This window comes from Genypterus blacodes, unplaced genomic scaffold (assembly GCF_046128005.1).
Source record: "Genypterus blacodes isolate CSIRO-AG114 ecotype Tasmania unplaced genomic scaffold, CSIRO-AGI_Gbla_v1 ptg000100l_1, whole genome shotgun sequence".
NCBI classification, from domain to species: domain Eukaryota; kingdom Metazoa; phylum Chordata; class Actinopteri; order Ophidiiformes; family Ophidiidae; genus Genypterus; species Genypterus blacodes.
In genome coordinates, this window is record NW_027466904.1 from 7501 (window position 1) to 25433 (window position 17933).

Consider the following 17933-nt stretch of genomic DNA (forward strand, 5'->3'; position numbering starts at 1 on the left):
AATGAAAACATGCAAACGGTAGTTTTGCCGTGCATGTTCCCCGGGGTCACACGCGCCCCCCCTGGCATTTCACCGCGCCCCCCTATTTGAGAAGCACTGGTTTAGATGTAGAAAGTATTAACATGACACAAGTATTGACCTTGGGTTTGATTGTAATTCTGATGCAGCAAATAAATAAAGTGACATCACTCCACAGCTAGATGTGACCTTTTAACCCTGAAAGGTCAATGAAAGGAAACAAAGTGCATGAGGTCATCAAGTTCATTATTTGTGCGTCTCTTGGTCTGTTTGAACAGGAGACCAGGTGAGATTAGAAGAGGAGGCTGAACTGAAATCAGCTGCTTCTAATGGACAACAAACCCTGCTGAATACAAACGCTCCAACTTATGGAATCTGTCCTCAAGTCCAATCAGATGGTGTTAGATGTGCATGAATTGAATCAGGAGATGGAGCTCAGCTCCTCTGGGATGTGGGTGTGTCATTGTGTAGCCGTTGAAATCTCTGTCATGGTGTAAATAACATTTTCAGTCTGTACAGCTGTTTGAAATGAGCTTTATGAGGACAAGCTTGTCTTTAGAGTCGCTGCTTTGATGCCACTAACTGGGTTTGATCCTTCACTTACAAATGGAAGCAATCACATAGAAAGTAAAGGGAGTGGAGCTGAAGTTGAGTTTAGAGTCGGGTGATGTCACGTGTTTATTTAAAAGAACATGTTTGCTCTTTTCCACATGTTCTTGATTTCTTGTGTGTGATTCTCATTGATTTGTCATTTTGCTTTGTGATCTGCTTTGCTTCATTTCTTATATTCTGTTTGTTTTCTGGACAATAAGGAGTTAATTACCTGCTGCTTTTAGTAGAAAATGAAAAGAATGCTTCTGAAAACTAAATGGATTGTTTTCCATGTTTCCATATATTTTTGTAGTTGATGATGTGTGAATTAAAAAATGAAACATGAGTCCAGAGTCTGAATAAGATGTCTTCATTTCTATGGACAGACTTTCATATCAGCTCCTGTGGTGAAAGAACTTCATTTGAACTTGAGCCTCATGAGGCACAGCAGATAGACTGAAGTGACAGAGAGAGGGAGGGAGGGAGAGAGGGAGGGAGGGAGGGGACAGAGAGAGGGAGAGAGGGGGCGCAGAAACAGAGATAGAGAAGGGACAAAGACAGGGACACAAAGAGAGACAGACAGAGAAGGAGGGAGGAGAGGACAGACAGAGGGGGACAGAGACAATAAGAAAATGCCAAAATTTAAGCATTAGCTTCTGATTTCTTAAGGCATCACACCTAAACTGAGGCTAGGTCAAAACTAAAATCTGTCGTCCTATCATAAAATGTCTCTTTCACAGTGATTTGATTGAAGAATGACACGATGTCCACTACCTGAGCGTGAGCAGGTTGACGGTTCCCACCGGTGGCTAATCCTCTCCTCTGATAACGTAACACTGTGCAATATAACAGACAAACAAAGGTGAGGTGAAAATGATGCAAACAAGTTAACTCACACAGCTAAGGTAGCAGAATACTTTTATACTTTTGTTTTTTTATGTAGTACTTGATGCCAGCAGAAATGCTAACAATGAGAGAAACAAAAAGCTCCAAAGTGCTGTGAAGGCAACACGCGTACATAAAGACCGTAACCCACCATTTGCTTTTCCCTATGGTGCTTTCAATTGTATCCAGTAGCGTAGGAAAACCCATCTTCCTGTTGTTGACTGATGAATTCCGAGTTGGAAAATCGGGCAGTCTCCTAGATCCGATTATGGGAGGAAAACCTCATTATATACTTAGATCTACGCACATCTAATGGTAAGTAAATGTGTTATTCCCCACTATTCCTCTATAAAGACCCCAAAATAAATATAATAACATCGTAATCTAGATATGTAGATTCCTAAAGCATAGAGAAGCGATTATCTGATCTGATCTCCCTCCCACAAACCTGGAACCTCAATGTTTTCATGCAGACGGAGCAGCTGAAATGATTAAAACACAAAATAGGGACATACGACAATTAAAAACATAGACACAAGATGCCAAACAGGACGCACGTATTCATCGCGTTTAATATCCAAAGAATTGATGGCAAAATTAGAATATTTACAAGAAGAAAAGATGTATGTCTGTACAAAGAAATATAGATGCAAAGATTAAAAAAAAAAAAAAAAATTATAAACATATGACAACCATGTAGTTCATGAAAAAAAATGAAATGGAAACACAATGAGAAAAACAAAACCAAACTGAGGTATCCAGTCTGTTTCCTTGTTTTACTAAATGGCATTTGCAGCCCTTTAAAATAAACATAAAGGTCACTGCTGTCTGTTTCCTAATGCGTCAGATTGATGGCGATGCTTCTCTCCGGTCGCTGATGAACAATGTTAACGTTTGAACTTTTCCACAAGGATCAGGCAATCCTGAAATAGATATTTTGGCAAGATGTCCTCTGTACAATAAAGTTCAAACACCGCCAACCGCTAATGTACAACAATGAAGAATTCCACCGCACCGCTCAATTTCTCTCCGTTCCGTCCTAAGATGAGACAAACTAACCGCGTTCTTCCATCATAGCGTCTTTAACTCATGTAAACATTTACTTCACATGGTTGTCGCACACCTAAACTCAAAGTCAAACAGAATAACAATAAAACTTTTTTTTTATTAAGTACTATAAAGCTAGAGCAACTTTGGTGTACCAATACTACAAAGGCATACAGTACAAAAAGTGTTAAATTATTTTTGATCAAATATTATGATTGTGGGTCGTGACCCCTGACGTCGGCCTGGCCTGGAAGTCAGAACACTCAAAAGAAACACAACTACCAGCAGTGCTTGCAGTACCAAGTACATGCTTTTCTCTAGATTTATTACAGATACAACAGATGTCTTCATAAATAGTTGCATAAAATGTTAAAGCCGCAACATTGCACATAAGAATCAGAAACATAACATACAATGAGTGCATTTACAGTAAGTCGTCCTCCTCTAACCCTTTGCATTCTCTCCCATGTGATTAGCGATCGGCGCCACCGCGAGCAGCTACATCTGCAACAGTCATTGGTCCTGCCCGTCAGACGGCAGCGATCTGCTGCGAGTGTGAGGAGGCGTGTGAAGTCTATATACAAAGTAAGGCTTAAACATCTCAGGTCTGCGCAACACAAGTTTGTTCTAGGAAAAGCAATGAGTTGTCTATTGTTTCTTCTTGGATTGAACAGTGCAGCATTGTTACTCGCGACACGGTCACTGTGGTTTCTTAGATTAGGTACATATCGTAAGCGCGGCAATCAAAAAGCTCTGATCGGACGTATAAATGTCATCAATAAAGTCAAGAAGCTCAGTAACTGGGAAAGCGTCTCCAGGTTTGTGTCTACAGAGTCCAAAAGTAGCACAGCGACTTTCAACTGATGAGCATTTCTACTTTGCTTTCAACTTTCAAACAGTCTTGTAAATGTGGAGACGGTGCTTTCCTTCCTACACCTGGTTTCTATAAGAAAGGGCTGCGTCTCAAAAGCCTTTGAGAAACACTCGAGTGTAAAAGAAGAACAGGCAAAGTCTCTGTCCGCCTCCACGAGGGAAGGCGGGTTTGCTCTCCTGAAGCTCTGCCTGGAGGCTCGAGCTCACAGCTCCTTTGATCGGCTTCACGCTCGCAAAGGAAAATAAATTAATTCATACTTTTTTCGATTTTTATTTACTTAACTACAAAATCAGTTTGGGTTGAAACCAGCAAGCAGCAGTAGACGAGGACATCCAACATTCCAACACTTTGTTTTTGATTGGTGAGAACTCTGTTCTCTTGGGCTCTGATTGGCTTAAGACCTCAGGAAGTTTAGATTTCAAAGGTGAAAGGACTACAGGACTTTAGTGAAAGAGGATGAGATCAGCGTTTCCCTACTCTGACTACCAGGAAGCCAAACTCCAGAGGAACCTGCGGCCTCACACACAGACCGGGCTGAGGTTCGGTTTGGAGTTGGGAATCTTTTTCGGGCCTCAAACTCTGTGCTGAAGGCGATTCTGGATGAAGCTCCTGACTCCTCCGATCGGCCGCGCGTCGGTCTGATGTTTCCTCCGGTCTATGAAGGAGATGAGGCGGGACGTGTCCAGGCAGCCCTCGGCTCTGGTCCGGCCGTCCGCCGGGCCGACCTGCAGCCAGGACTCCTGGAGGCAGAGCCCGGCCGGAGGCCTCCTGCTGGGGTCGGCCCTCAGCAGCAGGCAGACAAAGTCCCGAGCCGCCTGGCTGACGCCCTGGAAGTAGTCCCTGGGGAAGCTGAAGTCCAGCCGACAGATGTTCAGGCACGTCTCCTCGGCGCTCTCGTCCAGGAAGGGGGAGGCGCCGCTCAGCAGCACGTAGGTCACCACGCCCAGGCTCCACAGGTCGGAGGTCAGCGACACCGGCTCTCCCAGGACCAGCTCTGGAGAGGCAAACTCGGGGCTGCCCAGGAGCGGGTGGACATAGTGGGCGCTGTTCAGCTGGATGGCGTCGCCAAAGTCTGTGAGTTTGACGTCTGGTTGGCCGCTGGAGCTGTGGGCCACTAACAGGTTCTCAGGCTGGAGAGAGGAGGAGGAGCAGACGAGAAGGAGAGATCAAAGACATGAGGATGGAGTTCAGTCTGGGACGTGAACACGTGAACACGTGTCTGATGATGGAGCAAATACACACTTTTATGTCCAAATGTGCGATCCTGCAGTTGTGTAGGTAGTGTAAAGCTTCTAAGACGTCACGCAGGTAAGAGGCCACTTTCTCCTCCGTCAGATTCCCCCAGCTCACTATGTAGTCCAGCAGACGGCCTTGGTCGGCCCTGAAACACACACACACACACACACACACACACACGTAATAAATATCACATAGAAAGGACAGAAGCTACTAACACTCTGATGTGTGTGTGTGTGTGTGTGTGTGTGTGTGTGTGTGTGTGACTCACATCTCCAGCACCAGCACGTAGCTGCTGGGGGTCTCGTAGGTGTCGATCAGGCCGATGAGGTGGGGGTGCTGCAGCCTCTGGAGCAGGTTGAGCTCCTGGGTCACATGGTCTCGCCTCATCAGCTTCTTGTTGACGTGTTTGACCGCCACAGTGCGTTTGGAGGCGTGGTGGTCGCACCGCTTCACCACAGAGAAACGACCCCTGGACCAGACGCAGAGAGTCACGTGTGTGTTCATGAACATTACAGTGGCATGCTGTGTGTGTGTGTGTGTGTGTGTGTGTGAATTACCTGCCCAGCTCAACCACTTCAGTGTAGTGAGACTCAAAGTTGTCCTTCCAGCTCACTCTGCTGCCATCATGGGACACAGCTGGGGAGCAACCACACACCAATCAATCACTCAGCAATCACTCACTCAGTTCATAGACGACTCATGTTTAGTGTCAGGAAGTCGACCTGCAGCCTCACCTAACACTCTGAGGCTGGCTGATGATGTCACACTGCCAAGGTCGTTAGCGGCGACGCAGGTGTAAACGCCGTCGTCCTCAGAGGCCACGCCTATTATCCTCAGGGTGGCTTCACCCGTATCACTGAAACAAAACGCCACACACACTGTAACTTAGCACAAGGCAGTGTGTGTGTGTGTGTGTACGTGCGTGTGTGTGTGTGTACGTGCGTGTGTGTGTATGTGTGCGTGTGTGTGTGTACATGTGTGCGTGTGTGTGTGTGCGTGTGTGTGTGTGCGTGCGTGCGTATGTGTGCGTGCGTACGTATGTGTGTGTGTGTGTGCGTGAGTGCGTATGTGTGCGTGCGTGCGTATGTGTGTGTATGTGTGTGTGTGTGCGTGCGTGCGTATGTGTGCGTGCGTATGTGTGTGTGTGTGTGTGTGTGTGTGTGTGCTCTGTACCTGTAGGCGATGCTGAAGTGTCCGTTGTTGCTGAGGTTGCTCTGGTCCGGTCCCTTCCAGGTGACGGTGGCTTTGGGGCGGCCGCAGACTTTACAGCGGAGTGTGACGCACTCTCCGTTGTCGCACGTCACATCGCTCAGTGGTACAAGGAACTCTGGGGGGACTGGAGGGAGAGGAGGGAGGTCAAAGGTCAAATGCTGCCGGTAACAGAACAGTAATGAATGGAGCCAAGAGGATCTGATCTCACTCACCGTCATAGATGTAGTTTGGATTTAGAAGCTGGAAAGAAAGAGGAGAAATGTCAGAGGAGCTAGAATGTGAGGAGGAGAGGGAGGAGGAGGAGGAGGAGGAGGAGGAGGAGGAGGAGCAGGAGTTTCCCTGCAGGGTGTGGAAGGATGAACTCACCTTCACAGAAACCTTATTGGCCAGGCCATCTCTGGACTTCCTGTAACCGTTTTCCAGCTTGGTCTCCTTCTTTGCCTCCTTCTCCTTCTTCTCAGACTTCTTGCGGATGCGCAGGGACGTGTGCCAGGATGAAGACTTCCTGCTGGAACACACACCACTCCTGTCACTCAAACTCTTTCTTCTTTTGGCTGAGATGGGTAACACAAGCTTCCCTGCAGACTTCCTGTCCCTGAAAACAAAGTGATATGCGTGTGTGTGTGTGTGTGTGTGTGTGTGTGTGTGTGAGGTCGTACTTGATGGTTCCCTCGTGGCAGTCGGGGACGATGGCCGAGGTGTGTCCCAGCACAAACCCGGGGATCCAGCCCTCGGCGGCCGGGCCCTGCTCGGTGGCGGCCCTGAACACCAGGAACATGTTCTGCTGGTTGCTGGCCAGGATCTGGACCACCTCTCCCTGACTGACGCTGATCTCATCCTCCTTCACCGCCATGTAGTCCTGGGTCACCAACATGGTGGATACGCTACTGCTGCTGCTGCTTTCACTCTGCAGCAGAGGGGAGAGGACACACACACACGTGACACACGGGACTACAGCTTTCATCTAAACACAGCGTTCAACTCCGGGCCCAGCCTGACACATGAGAGCGTTAGAACAACATGAGAGATGAACTGGGCTTCATCTGAAAGGATTCAGATACAAGAGAGAGACAGGACAGTTGGATTTATTTCTTCTGAAGGAACTAGATGAAGAGAGGCAGGAAGAAGATGAAGACTTCCACTTCATTTGGTCTTTGAGCAGCGGTGCGGCGATGAGGAGAGTTAGGGCTCAGGTCGAGGACGTTTGCAGGCCAGCCACAAACGTTGGAGGTTAGTTGCAGTAAAGTAGAGTTCAGTAACACCATGAAGACAGCAGGAGGCGGAGGACGGCCGAGAAGGAGCCAGGGTTAGTAAAAGCTTGGTTAGAGTGAAGAAATCACTGAAGAGTGGAAAAAGCTCCATTAGGGAAATTGTAGGACCGGGAAAACATGAGGACAAACAGGAGGAAGTCCTCTAGAGACCTGAGTGTCCTCAGAGATGCTCTAACTACAGAGGATGCAGCTGAGCAGCAGTGAAAGTTGTGTAGTAGGGGACAGATTAGTAGCGCTGGCCGCAGCAGGACAGGAGACAGCAGGCAGACAGACAGGCCGGGCCGAGCGCCGCCTCGGGGGTTAGTGGGGGCAGCAGCGGGGGCGGCAGCAGCGAGGAGTCTTACCCCGTTGCTCTGGGTGGACTGGATGGACTGCTCACTGGCAGACGAGCACGTACTCATGCGGTCAGCGTCCTTGCTGTGCGTGGAGTGTCTGTGGGTTTGAGTGGCAGATCCAGAGCCCGTCTGGATCTGGTTCGAGTTCTGACGGGTCAGAGTCTCGCCCGTTTCTCCCGGGAAGGTGAACGAGCCAGGCCGGCTGGCTGGAGAGCCCGGCATTGAGCTCCAGAATCCGGGTCCGGACTTCTGGCCGGGGCTGGGAGGGGGGGGAGGCAAAACATCCTTGCCGAAGGCGGGAGTGACCAGCGGAGAGGCCATGGGGGAGACGGCTCCTGGCCGAGGTTTGGTGGGCGTGGAGGGCAGGGGCCCGACTGTGGCACGGGGGATAGGGGCAGTGGCAGGGGTGGGGGTCTGCCCTTGGTCTTCTGAGGTCTGGATGGGGCGCTTGCCCTGTGGGCTGCCCCCTGGAGGGAGCGTGGGAGGAGGGGCAGGGCGGGGCGACGAACCTGGATCGAGCAAAACTCAAACCTCAGACACATCTTTCTTTATGCCAAACAAAAGACATATTTCACACACACACACACACACACACACACACACACCCAGGCTGCACACAGAGTCCATACCTGACATCTTGTTGGGGCCATCGAGGTCGGCCCCAGGGTGATGGCGTAGGGGCTGGGGCAGGCGGGAAGGCTGGGGGATCCGGGAGGGCCGGCGAGAGACCCCCCCCCCCTGAGGTCCTGTTGGGGTGGCGCTGCCTTGGGAGCTTCCACCTCCACTTCCAGGGGGGGCACTGGGCCCACTGCAGCCCCCACCGGGAGCTCCCATGCTGGGCATGCATGGGCCGCCGCTCGCCCCTACGTGGTTCCTCTGATACTCAATGGGTGAGGTCAGAGCTGGGAGAAGGTCAAGGGTTAATGGTCATTTGTCCTGTCTGTGTGTGTGTGTGTGTGTGTGTGTGTGTGTGTGAGCTCACCATTGAGGAAGTTGCGTTGGCTCTCGAGTATCTGGCCGATCTGAAGGCTCCAGACCTCCCGCACCCCTGGGTGGGAGGAGTGAAGAACAAAGGACTCCACGCTGCTGTTGGAGGAGCGAGCTGTGAGGATGAACTTACAGGGATCTCCTTCCACCGTCTCCTCCAGGCCCAACGAGTTCACCTATGAGAGAGACATCCAGACAGGAGGTCACACAGTGTTCAGAGTTGTGATCATAACAGTGTGTGCTGGGGCTTGGGACTCGTTTGTGAGACACTCTGCCCCCTAGTGGCCCCCTCACATCAGTTGGACACACTGTTGCCTTCACACACATCTGTTACCTTGATGCTGTTCTTATAGAGGAATCCCGGCAAGGAGAAGCCTTTCTTCTTGTCAAGCGGCTCGCTGAAGATGACCAACTGCTCAAAGAGGAAGACTCTCCTCTCCTTCATCCTGCCCAGAAGACCCCCCTCTGGGTCTGCCACCATGAACGTGTCCTGCAGCAGGAGGCGGCCCTGGGCCACGATCTTCCCCTGGAGAGCCGGGAACAGAGAGGAGGAGGAGGAGGAGGAGAAAGAGAGAAGATGTGAGGAAAGGTTTTGTGTAATACCTTTTCATTCTAATGTCATGTTGTGTGTGATCTCTTACATCAAACCCCTGCAGTCGGCCCACATTCATCATGTCGTTGCACCTTTTAGGCACGATGCACATCACCTCCACTGCTTTCTGGAGGAGTCACAGGGGAACAGGAGGTTAATGGGGTCGTTAATACGCTCAGTGTGATCGGTGACGAAGAGTCAACTCACCTCCAACTCCATAGACTCGAGCCCCGCCTTTTTAGAGTGCTTAAGGAAATCCTGAAACAGAGAAAACACTTTAAGCAGCATGAAGACTTCCTGTTGTAACGTTCTCTGATGCTGGATCTCTGGCTCCCTCTGCTGTTCTGCAGCATCCTGACCTTCAGCAGGAGCTGGTACTTCATGATTCTCTGGACGGGTTTGATGAGCAGGTCGGTGATCTGAAGCCTGTGGCCCAGCCGCTGTTTCAGGTCCTGCAGGGGTTCAAAGGTCAGAGGTCAGCTGCTTTCTGGAGTGAGTTATCTCATCGGGTTTGATACTTTTAAAGTGGTTTCGTACCTCAAAGTAGGTGTCGATGTACTCGGAGACGATGTGTTCAGACTTGGGCTTGTTCTGACAGTAAACTACATACATGTTCAGCCTGCGCTCCTGGGAACAGAGGGGAGGAGACAAGAACAATGAAGTCCTAATACTGACACTAATTGCTACGGTGTCCATAGGTTCCACTGTGCATTAAAGACCCTGTGTGTTGTTGTTGTTGTTGTTGTGGACGAACCTGTTTGACAAAAAGTGTCCCCAGCCTGTCGGGTTCCTCTAAACATTTTTCCAACTCTCCCAGGAAGAAGCTGAGGAAGAAGGAAAGACACAAAGGTTAGAAAGAAGCTAGTTATGAATCTGTGGTGAGAAAACACAACGTGTGTGTGTGTGTGTGTGATATGTGCACATTCATGGCACATCTTCCACTGAATATTTATATAGTAGGAAACTGCAAGAGTGTTATTTGTTAGTGGTCATAATTATTGATAAACAAATGGCCTTGATTTGGAGGTTTTCTTTGTCGTAATAAAGTTGTAAAGAAGCTTTTTCCTCACAAAGAGAGAAGCACAGGAGTATATAGACACAGACACACACACACACACACAGACACACACACACACACACACACACACACACACAGCTGAGTTTAGCAGATTGGTCTTAATGTGAAATACAGAAGCAATCTCTCCACTTAACTTACTGTGAGGAGGAAAAAGGAAAAAGAGCAACCCAATAAACTTCAACTCTCCAATCTGCATTCATTATGAAAGACGTGCTGACTGTTTTCTTTAGTGTAGGAGGAGTGTTTCCTGTCAGCTCATTCAAACATGGACTCACCTCCACCACCAGACTGAGGTCTCTGACGTAATCTCTCTCCGTCTCCATCAACTCCAGCAGAATGTAACTACGAACAAGAAAGAGAGGAGGAGTCAGAGAGAGAGGAGTGATGAGACGAGAGTGTGTGACGGGGAGGGAGGGAGGGAGGGAGGGAGGGAGGGAGGGAGGGAGGGAGGGAGGGAGGAGGCGTACTGTCGTTTCTTGAGGATGGTGGTCTTGCGTTCGTCCATCTCGTCCATGGGAGAGGAGGAGGAGAGCAGGGAGTTGTCAGAGGGGTTGAAGGAGGGAGAGCTGCTGTCTCCCTGCTCCACAGAAAGAGAGCTGGGTCTGTCCTCCAGCGCCTGGATCAGGGACAAGAGACAAGACCAGCGTGTGAGACACAGGGGGGCACAGATCGGATCCTGCTGCTGGATCCCCCCCTCCCTCAGAGACTTCCTACCATCTTGCTTTTGACCAGCTCCTCGATGGCGCTCACCAACTCGGCCGCGCTGGGCGTCTCTGAGCTGGACGGACGGACGGACAGACGGGAGGCAGTCTGGGTGAGAAACAGAGACATGAGAACAGGAAGAGGAGGAGGAGGAGGAGGAGGAGGAGGAGGAGAAAGAGCAGATGAATCTTAAACTCCACTAAGTCCGAAAAAGAATCCAACGCCGCCATTCAGCTGGGATCAACGCCGCTCATCCCAGCTGAATGGTGCCGATTACATTACATCACTATAAATATGACATCATACTACACTATAGCTCTTAGTTCATACTTTTCTATACTCAATCATTCATTTAGAGCCGTTTATGATCTAAATGCTCGTCCTAATTCGGCTTGCTTCCACATCTAAAGCCTGGGATGCAAACTCTATGATGTAATATTCAGGCTCAGTCACCTGTGGATTATGTGAACCTGTGACCTCACAGAAGTGGAAGGCAAGAGACTAAAGAGCCTCAAATGATTCTCTGGTCCATCTCTACTAACATCCCTGTGTGTGTGTGTGTGTGTGTGTGTGTGTGTGTGTGTGTGTGTGAGGGCTGCATCAGCGCTACACAGCAGGGAGAAGTCCAGAAAAGTGTCTGAAGCTTTTCTTCTCCCGTGGTTACTCATCATCATCATCATCATTTCTTTTGAATGAGTCGTGTCAGTAGTTTGGGTGTGAACATGTGAGTTACATGTGTAATGTGTTCGGACCAGGAGAGAGTTTCAACCCATGAAACCCAAAAGCTACAGGATAGATCTTTAAAAAAAAAAAAAAAAAAGAAGAGAGAAAAGTGAAGGAAATGAAATCTGGAGCTGTAAACTGTAAAAACATGGAAAAGGTCAAAACAAGGAAGTGCGGTGGAAGGAAAGGTGGCAGAAGAGTTAAGAGAAGGAGGAGATGGCAGAGAAGATGCTTCTAAAAGAAAAAGAGTTAAGATGCTTGGATGAAAGATGTGTGTGTGTGTGTGTGTGTGTGTGTGTGTGTGTGTGTGTACTCTGTGGGCTGGCGGTGCAGAGCTGGAAGAGAGAGAGAGAGGAAATGCTGATGGAGCCAGGATGAGAGGTGAATGCATATAAAGTTGAGGAGGAGACTCTCACCCTTGCTGTGCTGTGCTTCAAGACTTTCCCCAATTACGTTTTCTGGGCGAGGCTGTGAGCCCTTCTGGCCTCGCTAGCATTTAGAGACGCCAATTACTCGCATGGGTAATGAGGTTAACGCACAGAGGGTAGAAGGGGGGTGAGGAGGAGCGAGTGGGGGGGGGGGGGAGGGGGTGACGGGGGGTTGGGGAGGGGAGGGGTCAGGTGATGATGGTGGGTGGGCGGGCGGGCAGGTGGGGGGTGGGGGGATTTGGACGTGATCACCTTTGTGCGGTGTTTAGATTAGTGTGCAGGGGCGGAGCCTGCAGGAACCAATCACTGGACAGGAGATCTGATTCTTATCTATATGGACGCTGACCGTATGATCTCACCCTCCTCTCAGGACAAATGTGTCCGGGTCTTTTGTTATTCTACCAGGGGGCCAATGCTTTACAAACTCTGAATTTGCTTTGAAACACGTGGAGTTTGTTCCAATGGAAGCATTGCAGCCGTGACAAACCTTCATCCTGTCCTAGAATTAAGACTCTTAGCTCAATGCGTCCTATCTTGCTCCGTGTTTCCTTTGTGAGCTGCCAAATGCTGAGCCACATGTTCAAATAATAAGGTGGAAAATAACAGAGAAATCAGGTGCAACTAAAAGAAGGAGATTCAGGAGTCAGAATGTTTCAATGTTGAGGAAGTAGAGAGAGATTCTAAAGAGAGCTGGGGTTGAGTTGGAAGGAAGAGATTCTACCTTTACTTCACTTCAATCAGTCGGTACAGAAGCCAAAGAAAAAAAAAGCTTTTAAAAGGTCTAAAGCTTAAGAGTGCCAAGAGGGGGAAATAGAGTTGAAGAATCTTGAGGGGAGAGACAGAGGGGAAGAGCAGGGGATCTCAGATGGAAAGGTATGGAAACTGAGACAAAGCAAAGACAGGACATAAATCAAGGTAATGCTACAGCATGGCAAACAGCAAACCATACAACCAGGAAACAAAAATGAAAGAGAAACAGAAATTAGTGTCAGAGGAGTCTCTGCTTTAGACCAGAAGGAGACTGTGAAGCTTTGCCTAAGGCTTTAGAGGAGAGGAGAGAATATAGGATGCAACATGTCAAGATCAGATGCAGAACACAGACACCTGGGACCAAAGACAGCGTCAGCAAATGTAACTCTTTCTATAGGGGAACGTGTTGACTTACAGGGGATCAGATATAACAGCAACGACAAGAAGAACAGTACATGTGTGTGTGTGTGTTAGAGAAGAATTCAAGTGTGTTTATGTACGGTGTTATATCTAACTGTGTATGGCCGAGGCTCATTGCTGCTCATTGTTTTCTGTCAGTTGTCCATACATGAGTCCATGCACTACACATGAGGCTACTTGGTCAGGAGGAGGAGCTACACTGACTGCAGAGCTTCTCTCCCCCTCTGGGCGCCTGGTTGACCCCTGTTCCCCCCCTCTGTGACCCCGTGTGCCCTCACCTTATCATCCTGGGAGTCTGGCTGCAGCAGGCTGTGCTGCTGGATGGCCATGGGTGGAGGCAGAGGCACCGAGTCGGCGCCCTCCTCACCCTCCTCCTCGCCGCAGCTCTGCATGCCGGAGGAGCTGGACTTGGACAAGGTGCCGCTCGACAGGCCCTCGTTGCGAACCCTCTGCAACACAGGGACGGAGACGTGAGTACGGGCGAGGCTTTGAGCTTTCAGACTGTTCATCACAAGCATACCAGTGCTTATCTAGACGTCTCTCCTTTGACTTCCATCAAGGGATCAGGATTCTATTCTGACGCCATGACCACAAGAGACTCTGCCATGTCTTTATGGGGAACAATACCACGGGTTCCCAAGATAAAGAATGCAACCAGAAGGTGGGTTGTGTGTTTGCCTTGTGGATGTGATGAGGCTGAGACTCTGAGGACTAAGTGAAGGACTGAGGCATGGACTGAGTCATAGTCAACCCTGAGATTTGCCTCCACTGAGCTAAGCCTTCCCTTTATTGACTTGCTCTGTCTCTTTGCTGTATTCTCCATAAGCTTGCTATATAAGGCGTCTCTATTGATCCAGCTTGTTGTGACTGAAGGAGAACTTCTAACTGGACTTGGTCAGGAAATGTACATGCCATTGAAAATGACACTTTAAGGCTTTGTATATAAACCTTAAGGAGACTTCACCGGCACAGATCAGTGCAGAGACAAAGCACGCCTGCTCTGGAGAAGAGACCTGGATTACTTGAGTGTGACTGGATTTATTCTTAATCCCAGTCTGATGCCACAGTGTGTGTGTTTGCTCAGAGGGCAGCCGTGCCTCACACTGGTGTAAACGTGGAGAGTATTGCCTGTCATCACAGTAAGGGTTGATCTGGATTTTTGAGTGCAGTATTCTACATGGACCCACCTCCTCCACCGTCTCGTCCTGAGGTGTGGCTGCGCTGTCGTCGGAATCTTTCTGCGACCCCATAATCATCTCCCCGCTTTTCCTCACCTCACGGCTCTTCTTGTGCTTGTGGGCCAGCTTCTTCACGTGACCGTCTGCCTTGCCGCTGCTGAGCCGGCGTACCGGGCTGGTGAGCCACTTCCTCAGAGTGTTGCCTGGAAACAAGGGAAAAGAAAATAAATCAAACTCACCTCAGTTTGCTAAACCTTCATTCTACTTAGAGGAATATAATCACAGCTTCCTAAATGAATCATCACGTCTCTGTCATCGCTCCATCCCCTTGTCTTTGCTAAGTGGCTCCACGCCAGATTTATTTACAAGCATGTCCGTGGCCAGCTATGAGGTCATTTCTAAATCCCTGCCATGTTTACAGCTGCGTCACCGGTCACCCATGCAGTTTAAGGCCTTTCATTCAAGTTACTAAGAGATCCTGTGCTTCAGAAGTCTATGCACCTGGTCGCTTTGGGCCTGGCGAGGCGTGGGAGCCCATGCCGTGACCTGGCTGGAGAGTGGCAGACGACCCCGGCATGATGGAGTCGTTGCTACACACTGAGAGGGTGTCTGAGAAACACAAAATGACAACACAAATGCTTTACACCGTCCACAGAGTGACATCGTGCTCCACACGGCTGAGAACCCTCTTATCTTAGAAAAGGGCTTTTTCAAAAAACAAAACACTACACATCAGAACACACACACACACACACACACACTCCTTGGCCTCCTTTCACATACACACACTGTCAAGTCCACCAAACAGTACCTTTGTGGTTGAAGATGCCCTCCATCTCCATAGAGGACCTGGAGTGTGCGATGCAGAGCATGGAGCAGGGCACCAGGCCCTCCTGAGCAGGGGAGCGGTCTGTGGTCCGGACCAGGCACCAGTCCGGTTTGTCGTGGCAGCGCTCCAGAACCTCCACCGTCTGGCCGCGCCGCACCGTCAGCTCGTTGCTGTTGCTGGCCATGAAATCGTGGATGACCACAGTCAACTCGCAGCCGCCGGAGAGCTGTGGGAGGAAAGGAGATCAGGGGTGAGAATCTGAGAATCCGTCTGATCAGGTTTCCACTCCACTCGTCTCCTGGAGAACCGTAGAGTACATAGAGTGCATTTATGAGCCACTAAAGGTCAGATTACTCACACCACCTCGCCATCTGAACACTTTACCTGCTGAGTGCAGATCCCCTCACTTGGTTGAGAAGGACTCGCTCCTTGTTTATAATCTTTCACTAGAATATAAGAGCTGATCTGTATTCTCAGGCGGCTCTGGGTTTCTTGCCTCTGATCGTGACCAAATGTGTGTGTGTGTGTGTGTGTGTGTGTGTGTGTGTGTGTGTGCCAGTGTGTTTTCTCACCTTGTCACTGTCCAAAGTGTTCTGTGAGGTGCGGGAGGCCAGAGAGATGGTGTCAGGCTGGCTGCTGCCTTCACCCTGACTGTCCAGGTCTTCTCCATCCCTGACGGAAAAAAAACATCATCAGTAAGTGTGTGTGTGAGAGTAGCATGAATGATGATGCAGATGAAGTGTCCACATGTCCTTAACACCTCCATATCTACACACACACACACACACACACACAATGCAGCTTTACCTTCGACCCTTGTGGTGTTTGGCTGCGGTTGCCTTGGGGATATGAATGGGTTCCTTGAGCGGCCCCCTCAGGTGAATGGTGCGCTCCTGGATCACTTCCCTGATGTGCTTGATCCAGTCCTGCTTGTTCTCGATGCTCGATGCCTGTAACCGGTTGATGCAGAGGGGCGTTTAGAGGGCAAAGGTTAGAAGCTAGTGGAGATTAACGACTTTTTGAATTCTTATTTGACTCTATGAGTGTTTCTCACAAGTCTGAAGTCATTTCCTCTTTTTGTTCCTCAAATTGTCTCGGCCCTTTAGCCACCCAGCTATGAGCACTGGGTGACGGTGGGATCAAAGGCACTGCTTTTACCCGTGCAGACTTCTGAATGTGATTGAACTCTTCATGGAGGCACTAAGCACTAAGCGCTGTATGATCAGTGTGATGATACAGCGCTTCCTTGGTTCAGACTTGTGAGAAGTGGCTGAGGGCTGTGTTGTGGGAAAGCTGGTACTCACCATCGCTCCATGTTTGGATCCCTGACTTAGCTTTGAAATTTAAAATATAAAATAAGAGAATTTCACTGCTTTGATTTCAGCACAAGAACATTTGTTTCATCTGACAGAATGACTTCACGTGTTTGAAACATAACAACACTGAGAGTTTGCCTCCACACACAGGCCAGTCACATGTGCAGCGTGGTGGAATGGCTGGCATACGAGTGTGTGAATGTGTAAACAAGTGTAGTTAATGAGACACACTCCATTTAAAGGACACACACACACACCACGCCACTGCGTCTTAGCGGTTAGTTTGGTAATCAACATGGATTGTAGAGTCGGGACAGTCAGAATTAAGAGTGATAGGATTTTGCTAACATGCTGTTCCAAAAGCTGTCACACTGAGATCCATCTGCTGCCGTGTTACACAGGACAACACTCTGAACACTGAACATGTCTGGAGAAGGGGGATTAAGAGGATTCCATCGTTCTAAAAGGGAGTAGGTCCCGTTCTGGGTTGTATAATGGGAGTGAAGGCGTTCAGGAGTTGGATCGGTGTCAGCAGCGTTGGTGGAAGCATGTTAACGCACAGAGAGAGAGAGAGAGAGAGAGAGAGAGAGAGACAGAGAGGTAGATAGGGAGAGAGCCAGGGAGAGAGCGAGAGAGAGAGCCAGAGCCAGAGAGAGAGAGAGAGAGAGAGAGAGAGAGAGAGAGACAGAGACAGAGAGAGAGAGAGAGAGAGAGAGAGAGAGAGAGAGAGAGAGCGAGAGCCAGAGATACAAACATCCACAGAAAACACAGCCCCAGATATACACATGTCCCTGAATGTGTTAACACATGGAACAAAGCTTGGCAGGGTTGAACCAGAAGAGAGAGAAAGGGACAGAGGGACAGACAGAAGGACAGACAGAGGACACAGGAGAGAGAAAGACAGGAGAGGAGCCTGTGATGACATAAAGCCTCCGGTCCACCTTCAAGCTTTTCATGCAATTCAACAAGAATGAGAGAGTGGAGGAAAGAGAGGAGAGAGAGAGGTTGGGTCCATATATGGGCTTGTAGATACATCTGGTACCGGCCTCGTGTGTGTGTGTCACTGTCCTCCGTCTAAACACACTCTCTTAAGAATTTCAGTCCCCATGACAGATCCCAATTCAGCCAAAGCTTGAAACAGTTTGTGTTCAACCTAATGTGATCTCATAAACAAGCAGCAGCACCAGTCCATCTAAAAACCCAGAGTGGCCAAACCGTGACAGAGATGAGAGAAGAGAATGAAAAGAGGAGGAGGAGGAGGAGTTTTACCTTGAGCACAATCTTGTTGTCAGACGTTGGGGTTCTTCCCACCCAAAGAGCAAACTTACAGGGATCTCCCTCCACATGCTCCGTCACTCCCAACTCTGACGTCTGAGAGGAGAGAGAGAGAGAGAGAGAGAGCAAGATGAGGAGGTGACATCACCAACATGGAGAATAGTGTGTATGGAGTCCGGTGCC

The 17933-nt window shown here is 49.4% G+C and overlaps 2 protein-coding genes across 5 annotated transcripts in view; one reads left to right on the forward strand and one right to left on the reverse strand.

Moving 5' to 3' along the window:
• LOC143008249 (major histocompatibility complex class I-related protein 1-like) overlaps nucleotides 1-955 on the forward strand; it is a 7775-nt gene extending 6820 nt beyond the window's left edge. For all 4 annotated transcript variants that reach the window (XM_076159917.1, XM_076159918.1, XM_076159916.1 and 1 more), the window contains one exon: nucleotides 297-955. The gene's annotated coding sequence lies outside the window, so the exon portion shown is untranslated. The remainder of the gene's footprint in view (nucleotides 1-296) is intronic.
• A 1093-nt stretch (nucleotides 956-2048) lies between these two features.
• The window catches only part of LOC143008250 (triple functional domain protein), a 56453-nt gene continuing 40568 nt past the window's right edge, over nucleotides 2049-17933 (reverse strand). Inside the window, exons 34-61 of the mRNA XM_076159919.1 lie at nucleotides 17745-17846; nucleotides 15967-16109; nucleotides 15732-15831; nucleotides 15142-15385; nucleotides 14832-14939; nucleotides 14340-14533; nucleotides 13431-13601; nucleotides 10844-10939; nucleotides 10597-10745; nucleotides 10307-10471; nucleotides 9806-9875; nucleotides 9589-9678; nucleotides 9411-9503; nucleotides 9259-9309; nucleotides 9101-9178; nucleotides 8794-8985; nucleotides 8455-8635; nucleotides 8102-8374; nucleotides 7482-7981; nucleotides 6526-6773; nucleotides 6233-6374; nucleotides 6079-6106; nucleotides 5828-5990; nucleotides 5389-5510; nucleotides 5212-5290; nucleotides 4923-5123; nucleotides 4658-4796; nucleotides 2049-4545 (exon numbers count right to left, since the gene is read on the reverse strand). Coding sequence (XP_076016034.1) covers nucleotides 3988-4545; nucleotides 4658-4796; nucleotides 4923-5123; nucleotides 5212-5290; nucleotides 5389-5510; nucleotides 5828-5990; nucleotides 6079-6106; nucleotides 6233-6374; nucleotides 6526-6773; nucleotides 7482-7981; nucleotides 8102-8374; nucleotides 8455-8635; nucleotides 8794-8985; nucleotides 9101-9178; nucleotides 9259-9309; nucleotides 9411-9503; nucleotides 9589-9678; nucleotides 9806-9875; nucleotides 10307-10471; nucleotides 10597-10745; nucleotides 10844-10939; nucleotides 13431-13601; nucleotides 14340-14533; nucleotides 14832-14939; nucleotides 15142-15385; nucleotides 15732-15831; nucleotides 15967-16109; nucleotides 17745-17846 — 4680 coding nt within the window. The 3' untranslated portion in view covers nucleotides 2049-3987. The remainder of the gene's footprint in view (nucleotides 4546-4657; nucleotides 4797-4922; nucleotides 5124-5211; nucleotides 5291-5388; nucleotides 5511-5827; nucleotides 5991-6078; nucleotides 6107-6232; nucleotides 6375-6525; nucleotides 6774-7481; nucleotides 7982-8101; nucleotides 8375-8454; nucleotides 8636-8793; nucleotides 8986-9100; nucleotides 9179-9258; nucleotides 9310-9410; nucleotides 9504-9588; nucleotides 9679-9805; nucleotides 9876-10306; nucleotides 10472-10596; nucleotides 10746-10843; nucleotides 10940-13430; nucleotides 13602-14339; nucleotides 14534-14831; nucleotides 14940-15141; nucleotides 15386-15731; nucleotides 15832-15966; nucleotides 16110-17744; nucleotides 17847-17933) is intronic.